At 40.0% G+C, this 16218-nt stretch overlaps 1 protein-coding gene across 3 annotated transcripts in view; it reads right to left on the reverse strand.

Moving 5' to 3' along the window:
- Positions 1-16218, reverse strand: part of usp42 (ubiquitin specific peptidase 42) — a 65168-nt gene that overhangs the window by 20762 nt on the left and 28188 nt on the right. For all 3 annotated transcript variants that reach the window (XM_069906020.1, XM_069906023.1, XM_069906022.1), the window contains exons 6-14: positions 15851-15918; positions 15548-15618; positions 14378-14460; positions 8576-8687; positions 6253-6393; positions 5932-6032; positions 5709-5850; positions 3169-3918; positions 779-858 (exon numbers count right to left, since the gene is read on the reverse strand). In XM_069906020.1, the coding sequence (XP_069762121.1) occupies positions 779-858; positions 3169-3918; positions 5709-5850; positions 5932-6032; positions 6253-6393; positions 8576-8687; positions 14378-14460; positions 15548-15618; positions 15851-15918 (1548 nt within the window). The remainder of the gene's footprint in view (positions 1-778; positions 859-3168; positions 3919-5708; positions 5851-5931; positions 6033-6252; positions 6394-8575; positions 8688-14377; positions 14461-15547; positions 15619-15850; positions 15919-16218) is intronic.

Consider the following 16218-nt stretch of genomic DNA (forward strand, 5'->3'; position numbering starts at 1 on the left):
GATGTCAATCTGGGTTTTTTTTTCAGTGAATTTAAGGTCTCTAAAGTATATCCGGTGTACAAGTTAACCCCATCCTTTCTGAGAAAATTCTTAGGGTTTCACAACTCGACTTGTACGCCAAAATATATGGTATGTGACTTGCGTCCACCTGCACATACAACCAAAAATTTGTTAAAAAATATAAAGAAAAAATATAATTTATGCTGTTTATGCTGTATTTGACAAATTATAACAGGGATACAGGGTATACAAAAGCCAAAATGTGCGTACTTATTTTGTTGGTTAGCATCCCAGGGTCAGTAGGCTGGGTGCGGCCATCTTGATTCCTGTGCGCTTGCACAAAATGCATATCAGAATTTGGTCAGCGAATGTGAAGGGCGCAAATTCATTATCATTAGGGCGCTTAACGCTCACACATGTGCCAAATGAACTCCAATATTCAAAACCTCCGCACATGCACCCAGCCTACAGACCCCAGACGCCGACTAACAAGGTAAGGACACACATTTTGGCTCTTACATGCCCTCTAACCCTGTTATAGTTTGTCAAATAAATCATGTAAATTTTTTTTTTAAACAAATGTACACAATTCTGACATTTCGAGCTACAACCAATCCTTCGGTCCGAATTATGGCCATAAGTCCGGGACTACCTCGATTGCCAAGAGACACTAGAGTGTTATTGTGTCCAATGCTAACATTAGAGAAGATGGGATGATTCAATTTGCTCCTTCATGTGATTCAAGTTGTTCTGATACAAATAAGACTACTGATCCTACCTGTCTTCGTCAGAACCACTTTTTCTGTCTGTGGAGTTCGGCATCACGCTTTCTACATTTGGATTCTGAGCAGGACAGGCCTGCAGTGATAAAAATTTGAAACAATTACCAACTTATCACTATTACAGAATCAGCATACGAGATTATAAACCAGATTTTGTTTCTGTGGAAGTGTAATGCAAGTTAATATGTTAATAGAAAAAGGCACCCTATCCCCTATCGGCACTCCTGGTTGGGCTAATTAGAAAGGAAACAAAATAGAGAGGAAACTAAGACCAAGTTTATCTTAAAGGTGCAAACACTCAGTTGCGATATTCCATACAACGTGGAGAGATTATGGCATCCTTGAACAATCCATACTTAGTTAAAGTAGGCAGGGGCCTGAATAAAATGGTAGAGGGGAGGAGCACAGGGCCACAAGCAAGAAGTAATAGGTGGATAAGGGAGAGAGGTAGGGCACAACAGCAAACTGGGGAGGGGGAATGGCTCTGTGAATGGAGATGGAAGGGACAGAGGGATGGGAAAGGGAGGGAGAATAGGGAGTTGTCCAAGGGAAACCAGAGAAATTGATGTTAATGCCATTCGATTGGAGTGCCCAGATGGAATATTGTGTTGGTTCTCCAATTTATAGGTGATTTGGCAGTGCACGAGGCCACAGACAGACATGTCAGCACGAGAGTAGGGTGCAAAATTGAAATGGTTGGCCAGTGGGAGATCCCTGACATTGACGTGAACAGAGCGAAAGTGCTCAGTGAAGTGATCTCCCAGTCTGCGTCCAGTTTCTCCAATGTAGAGGAGACCACAATGGGAGCACCGGATGCAAGACAACCCTCGCAGATTCACAAGGGACTATTTGGTGGTTCCAAGTGACGTGAGGGAGGTATGGGCGGATGTGTGGCACTTCCTGCAGCCGCTGGGGAAGGTGCAGGGGGTGGGCGAGAATTAGAGGGAAGGGATGAGTGGATGAGGGAGTCATGGAGGGAGTGATCCTTACGGAGGGAGGGCTGAGAGGGGAAGATGTGTCTGGTGGTGAGGATCATGTTGTGGATGACAAAAAGGTAACTTGATTTGGGTTGGGATCACTGTAAATTCTGAAGCCTTCCAATTTTACAGCCTTCTTTCTTTACCATTTCAAACCATAGCAATGGAGGATTATTTAATGGCTCACATTTAAAATAACCCTGCTCCTGATGCCATCTAGTGGCCAAACCCGGAGTAGTTATATCATCTCATCAAACATCTTTTCCACAGAATCATTCTATCCAAACAATTATGTTCATATACAAGCCCTCTGCCTTGGAACATTGCTAGAACTATTTTGAAGGATTTAATACAATGTATTTATTTAAACTGAACAAAGTTCTGGTCACCCAGGTATGGGAAAGATGTCATTCATCTGGGAAGGGGGCAAATCGCAAGAGGTGAATCCATGGACACCTTGACTCTGCAGGGACTCTATTTCGCTTCTGATAACTTAAGGGGATAGATTAAACATGAGAGGGAAAAGATTTGAAAGGGATTTTCTAGTTTAAGTAGACTTCCAACATTATACTTAGTACATGAAAAGGGTTCTTATGTGAGCAGTCAAAGAAATAAGCTCTAACATTCAGAGCAGTATAAAGTAGAGCACATAAAATGCTGTATGAATGTTGGAGCTAACTTATGTGACTGGTCACAGAAAAACAGAGGGTGGGGGGTAGGTATATGGAACAAACTACCAAAGTAAGAGGTAGAAGTGGGTACAATTGCAACATTCAAAAAATATTAAAGCAGGTACACGGATAAGAAAGGTTTAGACAAAGCCACTCTCAACATTTTCTTTTGGGCTATGGCCCCCCCCCCCGCCTTAAGTCTCTGCTCAAAGTTTATGCCCCTTCCCTGTGAAGCAGTCAAGTTTTAGTTTCTTCCGTACTTCTCTCCTACCGTCTACATAAAAAATTATAAATATTTATGTTACACGAGATGAAAAGACAAGGCTTTTATTTAAATGGGCTATGGCCCCTGGTTGGGGGGGGGGGGGGGGGGGGGGGTGGGGGCATAGAGCTCCCGTGGAGAATGGCTGATTTGGAGGAATGTGGCTGAACAGACCAATGGAACCAGGTAAGCAAAACAACTTGGTTGGTACAGACAAGTTGGACTCAAGGGCCTGTTTCCCATGCTGTAGAACTCAATGACTTGATATAGTACAATTTATGGGATCCTGATATTAAAATTTGGCTTTAGGTTTAAAATGTGCTGAAAGGTAAAAACTAATTTTTAAGGATGGTTGCGAACTACGTAAAGAATTTCAGGCATCCGTGCAAAACTGCCAGTGGACTGAAAGAAGAAATGGAGAACAAGTCTGAAAAGAAGGAACGTGAATAAATCAAACTATTTGGCAGACTACTTACTTCAAAGGCAGGTGACCCCTTTGTAGGTAAATAGTTTGCAGGACAATAAACAGACGGCACCAGAGAAACCGTGAGTTCAGATGTCTGATCCTTTGTGACCTCAAGTCCATCTATTCTCGTTACATCTGTCTCAGCCAGCTTTACTGAATGGGAGTCCTCACTGGTGGCCGCAGGCATAGAATTCATTTTGTGGTACGCACTAGGACCCGCTCCATTCATTGCTCGATTCAGAGACTTTGCATAACCATTTTCCTTAATCATGCCCCTGGGTTCTTCATCCGATTCCTCCGAAGATTCCTCATTGTATGGAACTAAAGAACTGGAAGATCCCTTGGACTGACCATTCACCATCAAGTGTGAAGAGGTCGCATTGGATGTTGCAGGTTGATTGGCCGTGATGGTTGTGGCAGCTGGAATGGTGGGTGGGGACCCCATGGTGGAAGTCCCAGAGGTAGACGGTGAAACATTGGTATGGGACACACTGGATGGAGGTTTGTACAAGTTCTCCAATGGACTATTGTGGAGCTTGGATGGGGGCTGGGCTTGCCTTGTCCCTGGCTTGGAAGGCTGGATACTGAAGGAAAGCTTCTGTCTTTTGGAAGATTCAGGTAAGGTGGTTGGTCTGGGCGGTAACCGACTCTGAGAGGGTCCAGGTGGGGCAGAAATTGTCCTGGCTCCACTTGTGCTGGGTGCTGCATTGCTGTGGATATCTTTCAGTGAACAATTTCCATTTGTTAAGTGATTCGATTTCTGCAATGCAGGAAAACAATTTACATAACACAAAATCCAAAGTACATTTCAAACTCAATGCTATCAAGAGCATGGAGCTTGTAACAACATCACTTAATCCATAAGAAAGAACATTACAGAAGAGTACAGGCCCTTCATTCCACAATGTTGAGCTGACCTATATATACCTACCCAGAAATAAAAACCCTCTCTCCATCATAGCTCTATTTTTCTTTTATCCATGTGGCTCTCAGTCACTTTAATGTCCCTATTTTTCATTACTTTAATGCCCCTATTTTTACAGCCTCTACCTCCACCCCAAAGACCCTTCAGCCAACCTATATATACACACTACCCAAAAAGATCCAAACCTCCCTATCTCACAACTATTTTTCTTTCATCCATGTACCTGTCTCAGAATCACTTAAATGACCCTATTTATCCAGCATCCACCACCACTCTTGGCAATACATTCCAGGCACCCACAACTCTCTGTGTATAAAAAAATGTACCCCTGATGTATTCCCTGAACTTTCCTCCCTTCACTTTGTATAGACGTCCTCTGGTGTTTGCTACTTCCTCCCTGGGGAAAAGGTGCTGGCTCTCTATCTTATCTATGCCTTTTGAAATCTTGTACCTCTAAGTCATCTCTACTTTCCAAAGAGAAAAGCCCTAGCTTTTCTGTAAAGTTGAGGGTGAAGGACCTGGGGAACACTAAACATTCCAGCACAGTACAGACCCTTGGCCCACGAAGTTGTGCCCACCTAAATAAATATTCCACAACAATCTGAACTGTCTTGACCTCACACTCATGACCCTCTATTTTTCTTGCATCCATGTGCCAGTCTAAGTCCTCCACCACCAACCCTGGCAATGCATTCCAGGCACCCACCACGCTGTTTAAAAAAAAAACTTACCTCAGCAGAGACAACCCATGCTTTATTTCTGCTCTTTAGTCTTTGTACACCAAAACAAATTGGATCATGAATTCAAGTCTAAGTAGTTCAAATTAAGTTCTCTTATAAAATTATGAAAGGAATAGATGAGATAGAAGCAACGAGATTGTTTCTGCTGGCAGGTGATACTAGAATTGGGTCTCAAGATTTTAGGGGAGGGGGTACATTTAAACTAGAGATGAGCAGCAACTGCTTCTCCCAAAGAAGCAAATATTTGGAAATATCTGCCAAATGAAGCAGTAGCCACATTAAATTCATTTAAGACTCAGAAAAATAGATTTTTGAATGATAGGTATGTAACGGGGAAAGGGCGGGCAAGTGCATCCGAGTCTACAGCCTTGATCTTATTGAATGCGGAGAAAGCTCAGGGTGCCCGATTCCTGCTTTTTTCTTAGAGTCTTGCGATCTAAATTATGAAGGTTCAACATGCAGAAATTTCACTAAACTAGATACTGTTAGACCCACTCAGCATTTGATTCAATACAAAATATTTTTGGCAGACACCAAGGGTCTCTGTATAGAATCAAAAATATGGTGTCCTTGTCTGAGTTTCTACGAGAATGACAATGCCAATAAATGCAAAAAGTCCAAACAATACCTGAATGTGATCATCATCCATCTACAAAGTTCAAGGTGCCAAAGAAACCCCGCTCCATCCATGGATCATGTACAACAGCCCAAACTTCCCAAAACAAGTTAAATGCTCAGATGGAACAAACCAAAATTCCCAATTCAACCATTACGTCAATTCAAATATTACTGCTCTGATGAAGGTTAACATTTCAGACTATCATTTTTTGTGGCATAATTGGTGCACATTTGTCTATCCCAGTTAAAAAAAATCATTGTTCCTACCTTACTCATTTGTGGAGAGAGTTGTGGTCCAATAAAACCAGAAAGAGCTTGGTTGGCAGCCAATCGCTGATTAGCAGGTGGCCTGGGAGATGACTGACCCATGTGATTAGGATGCTTTGTCCCATTTTTTGTGTCATGTGATCTGAAAAACCATGGATCTTGGTTTTAGAATAAAGTCCTGAGCATGCAAATATTTCAATGGCCAGATGTGTTGTTCAAGTACCTGATGTAAAACAGGACATATGCTTGCTGATTCAGCACCGACCGGATGTCACTTGTAGATACGAGAGAATCGTTCATCTGGTACCACTGTCCATTACTCGCCTGGGAATACATTTTCAATTTCAAATATGGTTGCTAACATATGAAGATCTGTGCAAATTTCTATTACAGTATTATTTTCTGAAGAAATATAAGCAACTTGCCACACGAACCCGGTTTTTAAAAATCTATCTATAAATATATACATATATATGAGACACACACACAAGAGAACTTTAGATGCAAACACTTTTCTACAAATTTGATTAGTTTGAGCAATTACCTTGATATAACAGTAGTAATGTCCAGCGTGGCAGCTGAATCCTGAATGAACTAAAACTGCATACAAAGCATACACTACAGGCTCTCCATTTGACTGCGACATATACGGCCGAATATCCAGATACTCGGAATACCGCACCTCCTAAAAACAAACAAATTAACAGTTCACCTCCTAAACATGGTATTGCGAAAATCAGATTTCTCTCCATTTGTTTCTTAACTTATTATTCTATTATTCATCTCTTAACAAGGAAATGATCAAAGTTGTACCAGCAACTTGCTAGAGTTCTGAAGAGGGGAAGTGATCGAGACTTTGTCTTGGGTTTGTCCGAGGCCTTCTGACAGGCTGCAGGTACTGACAGGAGTTGGGACCAGAGGGTGAGGAGGTGCGGTTGAAAGCAGACCTTTTGCCAGGATGCAGGTGGCACAGGGGAGTCAGGACCAGTGGGTAAGGAGGTGCGATGGAGAGTGGATCTTCCACCAGGCAGCGGGAGTTGGGACCAGTGGGTCAGGAGGTGATGGAGAGTGGACCTTCTGGCAGACCATGGGAGTCAGGATCAGGAGTGAGAAGGTGTGATGGAGGCGGGACCTTCCACCAGACTATGGGAGTTGAGATAAGTGTGTGGAGGTGTGATGGAGCATGGACCTTCTGCCAGGCCGCAGGAGTTTGGACCAGTGGGAGAGGTGAGATGGAGAATGGACTTTCCGGCAAGCCATGGGAGCTGAACTTTGGAACGGGGTCCAGGGCTGCAATGGGGAACAGGCAGCTGAATATGGGACTCAGGCCTGGTGTATTACATTGGAGATGTTGATATTATCCTTAACCATTCACTGCACCTGAAGGGTCTTTTTCCTTCCTTTCTTTTTCATCTTTCTATTTTGCAAAATGGTGCCAGAATGTGTCAACTCCATGCCGGCCTTTGAATGGCATACAAAAGAAATTTTTTCACCATATCCTGGTGCACTTGACAACCATAACTAAAATCCAAGTCTTAATTGGCCGAGGGTCTTGCTGTACACTTGGATATTTCACTGGTCAGAAAACTAGTTTGGGATGTCACAAAATATTCAAAGAACTATAAATTGCTTATACAGCTACAAAACTTGGTACACAACTATTCAATTTCTCTATCATATTGTCTGGCTAAGACCACCTTTACTTTTCCTCCAATAATCTGCATAAGGTGGAGGGGAATGTAATCTTGCTCCTACCACAGACAATTTATTGATCCTATTTGCCTGCAGGATTTTTCAAATGCTGTTTGAAGGCTTAATTGTGAAAGGAGCAATGAACCTCAATGAGGTTTCTTAATATAAGAAAATTTAACCGACCACAAACCTAAGCAGATAAACAAACCGCAATACCAGTTCTAGCAGAAATAAAGACCAATCTAAAGGGAGGAAAAGTAAGACAACTGGTTGCCCTTAATTGGTACTGCCTCTTCACTCCTACTGTGAAGATCAACACATATCCTTGGCCAAAAACGGTTAAAGAGGACAAGTTTATGAACAAAGGCAATACGAGATACTCTGTCCTGCTGACTACATTAAAAAAAAACTATGATTTCACTCCGTGGCCCTCCTTAAATGTGCTGTGGCTCTGGTGGGGGTGGGGTGGGGCCAGCTGTATGGTCCCCATTGAGAATGGTTGGTCTACTTATCGTGAAATCACTTAGCCAATGTCATTCACTCTGTTGTGCCAAGTAAGAAGTCTGCAAGCTTCAAAACTGTACAGAATCAAGGCAAAGTCGATTCAATTTCTTCCCATTTAGCAAACCTTCCCTCTTTGGAAATATCAAGTGTGTGAACTGTAGTCTCTCTACAGCAAGTACATCCTCTGAGGTAAGGAAAGCAAAATAGCACTCCAAGTGCCATCTCACTAATGCCCCACATAACCACAGTAACACATCTTTACTACTACACTAAATACTCCCATAAAATCGGTGCAATTTTCTTTCCTAATCATTTGCTGTACCTGTACATTATCTTTCAGTGTACAAGGAGTCCCAAGACTCTGAACATTGTTACCTGATCTCTATTTTAAAAATATTCTGCTTTTCAGTTGTGTACCAAAGTGGGTAGCTTTTTGCTACATCAAATTCGCAATGTTCTTGCTCACTCACTCAACTTGTCTACATCCCCTTGAATCCTTCCTGCCCAGAAACCCATCTCACTTTGTCATTTAACTAGATGTAGGAAATGGAGGCAGTGAAAAGAGCAAAGACAATTCATGACAGAATATTGTAACATGCTATTACAAAAGTCATTCTATTTAATGCCTTGCTTCAATCATCCATGCATCAATTTCTAAAACTCCAAAATACCTTTGTGATTTTTCCACCTGTAAAGTTAGCAAAGCGCTTTAGAGAGAGTGTTAGCACATTGGAACCTCGATGGATGGTGAACCTCTTTGAGGCAGGTACCATTTTCTTACACCTGTTTTTATTACAAAAGAAATAATATTAGATCATTGGCGTATAATTTATTTCATATTTATTTGTATTATATTGCATGGCTATGATGTGGATTTACTTTTTAATTTAAAAAATAAGTTTGTATTTCAGAGAGCTATTCAAACTAGAACACTCATCTTGCAATGGATCAATCACATGTGCTTAAGGAACTAAATATCTAGTGTTTCACCTGAAGAGCTGTCACAAAACTTTATCCAATGCAGTTGAGGTAATTGGTTAAATCCACGGCTGTTTCATACAATATTTCATCAAGCATGTTTTTGGCAGGAGGAGTCACGCGATGGAGTAGTGGCCGGACGGTGAACTCCAGCCCTCTCCAGAAAAGTCGGGAAAAACAAGAGAAAACACAAAGGCACAGAAATAAAAGTTACAGAAAAGTGAGTATAAAGGTGGAAAGAAGATGGCGACAAAAAAAGAAAAGTCGAAAGCAACGGTAAGAAGAGAGGAAGAGAAGACAAAGGAGGAAAAAGGTGAAGGCCTTACCTGTCCGAAGAGGCCCGCTGCGGAGAGAGAAACCCGCTCCCTCAGGTCGGTAAATAATGGACTACAAAAATGGCTCGCAGAGCCGAACAAAAGTGCGCAAACGCGCATGCGCGAAGTTTCGCGCATGCGCGATGCGAATGAAAAAAAACACACCGACGGGAGGGGGGACCAGCTGGGGAGTCGATCTCCACAGCCGGCAACGACAGCTGCAGAACACCTGCAGCAAGAAGAGACCACAGAAGACAATAGAAACAAGATAGAAGAGGAGGAAAGGGCAACAAAGAAACAACAGATGGTCAACCCAGAGGAAGAAGAAGAGGAAGAGTATGGTGAAATAGAAGAAGAAAAGAGAGGCAAGGTAAAGGATATACTTGCTCTTATTAGAGGATACATGGAATCATTTAAAGAATGGCAAACACAGGAATTTAAGGATTTAAGAAAAAGAATAAACAACACAGAGGAGAAAATAATTAAAATGGAGATGACCTTAACAGAAATGGGAAAAAAAATGGACAAGATGGAAGAGCGGGCAGTAGCAACAGAAATGGAGGTAGAAGACTTAAAAAAGAAATTGGAGAAATCTAATAAAAAAACTAAAGAGACACAAGAACTACTAGCTCAAAAAATAGATACAATGGAAAACCATAACAGAAGAAATAACATAAAGATAGTGGGCCTTAAGGAAGATGAAGAAGGCAAGAATATGAGGGAGTTTATAAAAGAGTGGATCCCTAAGACCCTAGGATGTCCAGAACTACAGCATGAAATGGAAATAGAAAGGGCACATAGAGTATTGGCCTCTAAACCACAACCACAACAAAAACCAAGATCTATTGTAGTAAAATTCCTAAGATATACTACAAGAGAAAAGGTACTGGAGAAGACAATGGAAAAAGTAAGAGAGGGCAACAAACCACTGGAGTATAAAGGGCAAAAAATCTTCATATATCCAGATATAAGTTTTGAACTCCTAAAGAAGAGAAAAGAGTTCAATACAGCAAAGGCGATTTTATGGAAGAAAGGGTATAAATTTATACTAAAGCATCCAGCGGTATTGAAAATATTTATTCCAGGACAGCAAAACAGACTATTCTCGGATCCAGAAGAAGCACGAAAATTTGCAGAACAATTACAAAAATAGACTGAGGGAGGAAGACGGGTAATGAGAGTTAAAATGATCACGACTGATATGTATGTGGGTAAAGACAAAAATAGACTGAGGGAAGAAGACGGGTAATGAGAGTAAAAATGATCACGATTGATATGTATGCAGGTAAAGAGGTATAAGAGTGAATAGAGACAATGAGCATACATGAATGTATCTGTACTTAGAGGAAAATATAGATAGTATAGACAAGAATTAATAAGGGAAGGTAATGGAATAGAGAGAATAAGGAGGGAATTAAAAGAGGGACCTTTGTGACATATGAAAAGTGAAATCTTTTCTGGGGGAGGCGGGGTGGGGGGAAATAGCGGTCACTGCACAATCAGTTGACGCTTGCGAGTGGATTAGCAAATCCAAATGGAGAGGGGAGATGTGGTTGTCCGACAAGGGATAAAGGACAACTCAGGAGGTGAAGGGGAGATTGGGGATAAATAAGATAGAAATAGGAGAATAAGGAAAATGTTAGATGTTGTAGGAATGTTGTCTTATGAAGAGTTGAAAATAAGAAAACAGAAATGGAAAAGGAGGAAAGGTAATGATGGAAAAACGGAAAGAGAAGATAAACAAAATATAAAAGGGCTACGCTGAACTATATGTCTTTAAATATTAATGGAATACATAACCAAATTAAAAGGAAGAAACTACCAAATTTAAATGAATAAATGTATTCCATTAGAAAAAAAAATAACATATTGGTTAAGAAATAATATTGAAATATTCGAACAAGTATAGGAGCCTTACATTAAATACAATAGCGAAAACCTACCGGGGACAAACATTACCTAAGTTGATAGAAGGAGAAGGAAAGAAAAGAATGGACTCAGTAGAATTTCTGGTGTAATTTTGTTGAATGACAACATTGTCTGACTGGATTAATGCAACCTAGATTGTATACCTAAAATGGATGAGAGGGGGGGGTGGGGGGGTGGTTTGGGAGGAAAGGGGGGGGGGGAGAAAAAGTCACTGTATATGTGTGAAAAGAAATAGTGTATATCATGGCTAATGTGATTTATGGTGTGAAAAATAAAAAAATTTTAAAAAAAAAAAAAAAAAGCATGTTTTTGGCAGTCAAAAATGTACCTCGACAAGTAGCTAAAATTGAAATTTCAAATAAACACTCCAGGTGTATTTTATAATTAATAAACAACCGAGTAAACTCAAATATGCAATTACTTTAAAAAAAACCATTGCCATAATATATTCTTCAGATTCAAATCCTGGCTTCAGATTTATTGTCAGAGTACACACATCACATACAACCCTGAGATTCTTTTTCCTGCAGGTGAGGCAAAATTACGACTTAATGGTAGTGCAATAAAAACTGTACTCCACACACATGTAAACAAATTGATGGTGCAATACAGAGAAGTGCAAAAGTAAGTCTCTGATGGAGTTTGTTGTTGAGGAGTCTGATAGAGGAGGGGGAGCAGCTGTTCCTAAATATGGTGGGGCGAGTCTTGTGCCACCGATCCCTCTTTCCTGATGGCAGCTGCAAGAACAGAGTCATGTGCTGGGTGGTGAGGATCCTTGATGAATGTTGCTGCTCTCTGACGACAGTGCTCCTTGTCGAGGTTCTTGATGGTGGGGAGGGTTTCACCCGTGATGTCCTGGGCTGTGTCTGCTACCTTTTGCAGGGCTTTACGGATTCGGTTTCAGTGGAGTGAGAATGAAAGCTGGATCTGGTACCCACCATTATTTTCACAATAGAGAAATTCCAAATGATGTGAAATTAAGGGCAGGTTTTAAATATATACATGAGATACAATATTCACTATCTCCACTGCTGATGGGTTGAAAGCGTGAGAAGGACTTAAAGTGAAAAATGTGAATAATAATATTTTACCAAATTATATTGTTGTAAAATAATTTAGTTCTTGATCTGATCTTGAAACAGCTTTGGATGACGTTGTCAAGATCTGTGACAGATATGCATAACTGGAATAACTGCAGAATGGAATGAGTTATTATTTTTACACCTTGAAAGGACAAATAGTTCAAGGGACAAAAACATTCATTATGTACAAAGTGACTGATGCAAGAGTGGAAAATCTTTTGGAAAAATAGGAGCTGCTGGAGGAACTCGGTGGGTCAGGTAGTCCCTGTGGAGACACTGATGCAAGGTCATGGCTCAAAGCTTCAACCATCCCTGTTACCCCAGAGATGCCGCCTGATCCACCGAGTTCCTCCGTCAACACTATTTTTCAAAAAAATTGCCACTATAGCATAGTTCACACGAAGCCCTACCTCCTGCATCATTTCTTCATCCAAGCATTCATGGACCTATTTGTACACTGACTAGCACATTATGGATGTGATCTTAGAGATTAGCACCTTACCCCATCAATTTAAATTGCAGGTCCTCACGCCTCCCTTTACACATGTTATTTGTACGAATCATTAAACCTGCCCAATGGGTTGCAAATATTTGAATCCAGAGGTAAATTTAATAAAAGAATCAGAAGAACACAGATTAATCAATACTGCTCATTGAATGTAGGGCTGCCCATTTCAGTAAACAACAGAGGCCTGCAAAATCAGGATTACAGATGCAGAAGAGCAGCATGCCAGGCAGCAGTTAGTACTGATGCCTCACTGTTCCAGAAATCTGGAATCAAGCCCAATTTTGCATGCCAATAGCTTGGATGTAGGTGTGATTGTGTTTGATTCTGCCAGTGCCCAATCTGCAAGATGCCTTATTTCTCCCCAATAGTTGATTGCAAATTATTCCTTAATTGATTAGTGGGAAAGAATCAAAGAAGAGAGGAGTAAATACACAAAGGTCTGCAAGAATCAAAGGAGAATTGTGAGTGAAAGAATACATTGCTTTTGATGGAGGGGGGTGTAAAGGGTGGAACAAAGGCTGCAAGATACTATGGAACCGACAAGCTGATTTGCCTCCTGCTAATTGAAGAGCTAATGACAAAACAGGAAAAACATTTTTATAAATACATGAACTCCACAAGGAATTATGTCATTAAGTAATGGGAAATAATTAACTCAAAAGGCTAGAGTTGTGAACTCAGCCAACACCATCACGGGCATTAGTCTTCACTCCATTAAGGAGATTTCCAAGAGGGCCTCTATCATCAAGGACCCTCACCATCCTGAACAGACAATGAATCACAAACACTACCTCACTTTCTCTTCTTTTGCACCAATTTATTTATTTTAATTATGCGATTTATAGTCATTTTAACCCGTATAATTCCGCTGCAAAACATCGAATTTCCAGTCAATGTTTATGACAATAAATTCTGATTTGCTATCAGTAATAATTATTACTGTGCCAACAAGTTGGTAAAAGAGCAGCTGGGATTATAAATCGGTGGTGAACTCTTCTGGCAGAGTTGCAAGTCACAAAAAAAATAAAAGCCCCAGAACCAGGAGTTATAATAAATATATATATATATATAGTTACATTTCTCACAGAAACATCTCTAGGGTTAATACCTCCTGGTCTCACCCACTTTAATTCTTTAACTTTATTAAAACAGACTACATTGACTGATCTCTAAATAAAATAATGGAACTTGGTAATAAATAGGTAGCGAACTGTCTAACCAACTGGACAAACAGTATCATGGAAGAATGATTCAGTAATAATAGTAAAACTCCAATAATTCACAATCCAATCCCAATAATTTGGCATGTGGGTCACCACATCTTTGCTATGTTCCTTTTCCCACCATGTGGACCCCTGTTACAGACATTCCCCCTTTACTTGCCAGGGCTCCAATTCCTCTTTCCCTCTCCCCCCACCCCAACTCCCACTCCCTTCCCATTGGGGAGATAATTCATGTGCTCCCTTTAAACTTACTTGGTCAACTGAAAAAAAAAGTAATATTGAGTTACTTCTAAGTGAATTAAAAAGTGTGGAAGTATAATGCAGATCATTTAAATTTAATCTGCCCACCAAAATGCCATTGCAAAATCAATGTTAAATTCAGAAAAAGCCAATAAACAATTTGCTAACAAATCTTTGTGGTCAAAACAAGTTTACTCACTTAGTGCATTTATAGGCATTTTCCCCATCAAGCTGCTCAGGTTTGACAAACTGCTCCAGAGCTTTTGTGATGTTCGGTGCAGTCTATGAAATATTTCATTTAGTCACAGATAAATCGCGGCAGAATTTCTTTAAAAAATCTAAACATATTCAATGCATTGAGAGTCTTAAAGGTATTTAAAATTTTTTACATATTTTAACCACTCTATCATACATGGGACTCAAAATTAAATTCTACAAAAATTCACATGAAGTAAAACAGACGTGCAGTGTACAAATCAAAATCCAAACCAAACAAAAATCAAAAAGTTATAAAGATCAGAAATGACTTCAGAAAACTCACATCCTTCACACAAGTCAGAGAATGGGAGCAGCTGCATCATCTCCCTAACTCTGATCAGATTTAAAATATTAAATTGCAATTCCACTGGTATCTTTTAACGTTCATACTTTTCACAATAGGATCAAATTATAAATGGTCAAAGATTGTGTGGACTGATTATTGTTATGACGGTATCCAAATTCCCAGCATCTAACCACAAACAAAAATCTGTTGCAAGTCAAAATGGAGTCACATACCACACAGGTCATTTAGCCCATTATCCTGGTGTCAGGTCTTTCAGTTTTCCAATTTGTCCTGCATCATTGATTTTTCCCCACCGAATTAGAATATTTCCCATGCATTAATTTCCTCTGCACTTTCTTCAACTTGACATCCTTTCTAAAACATGTTCAGGACTGGACATCATCAAGGTATCTTATCGGCTCAAGCCTGAAGCAGTGGTTACATATCTTTTTCTTTGCTGTACAAAGTACATTGTTTGACCAGCTGAGTTTCTCCATTATTGTGTTTTTTACTACAAAGAGGTCCAATATTGTTTCCTCTCTGTTCACTGTTTGCCTCTAAATAAAGGCAAGGATCTTGATGGCTTGTTTGGATATGGTTTATTTAAACTACTATCGACAAGTGGATACAAAATTTGTGCTACTCCAGGAGCAACTATACCCTTGGGGCAGCCATACTGCAGCAAGGAAAAAACTTAAAGGAAATGAACTTCAGGGTTATGAAGACTGAGATAGACTAATGGAAAAAGCTTGTACAAATACAGGGGCAGGGAAAGATTTCTTAAAAATTAAATTGTTGCGGCTAGCAAAGAAAATGTACAAATACCTTTATTTCCAGAGCAATATCCAAGTTGGGATCATATGTATCTGAAACTCCTTTGCAGTTTAAACATTTAACTAAAATTGGAAAAAGTATAGTTAGAAAAATGGGGTATAGGAAATGTTAATGAATTAAAATTTTAACAGTGAAGAACTTCAGCATGGGGCAGTAAACATCCAGCTTTTGATGAAATGGGAAATTGATATTCAGAAAGCAAAAAGTAGCATTGTCTTTACATATCATTATTTTTCCACAAAATACTTAAATGTATAAAAAACAAATCTGGTCTTCACTGAAAATGCAACATACCTCTCGACCTCAAGTACCCTCCAAAAATTTGATATATCATTGTAGTGGCCTGGGTTTGTCTATCCAATCTGAAGAGATACCAGAAGGAAAAATCAGTGTATTTTTAATACTAAAATTAATATTCAGTTAAAGCTATGCAAGTTTTGCACAACACACTGGTGTTCACCTGATAAATCAAGTTCCTTATCCCCACTCAGTTAAAAGGTGGTACCAACACAAACACTGCCTAGAATGATTAAGGAAACCAACTGTTCCATGCTTTAACCGTCACTCTGAGATCCACAGAAACACAGAGGGCCCTACACATTTCAAACGGACAAATAAGGAAATGAACAGAGCAATCTACAAAGCCATAGAATTGCCTTCAG

The sequence above is a fragment of the Narcine bancroftii genome, chromosome 12 (genome assembly GCF_036971445.1).
Source record: "Narcine bancroftii isolate sNarBan1 chromosome 12, sNarBan1.hap1, whole genome shotgun sequence".
NCBI lineage: Eukaryota > Metazoa > Chordata > Chondrichthyes > Torpediniformes > Narcinidae > Narcine > Narcine bancroftii.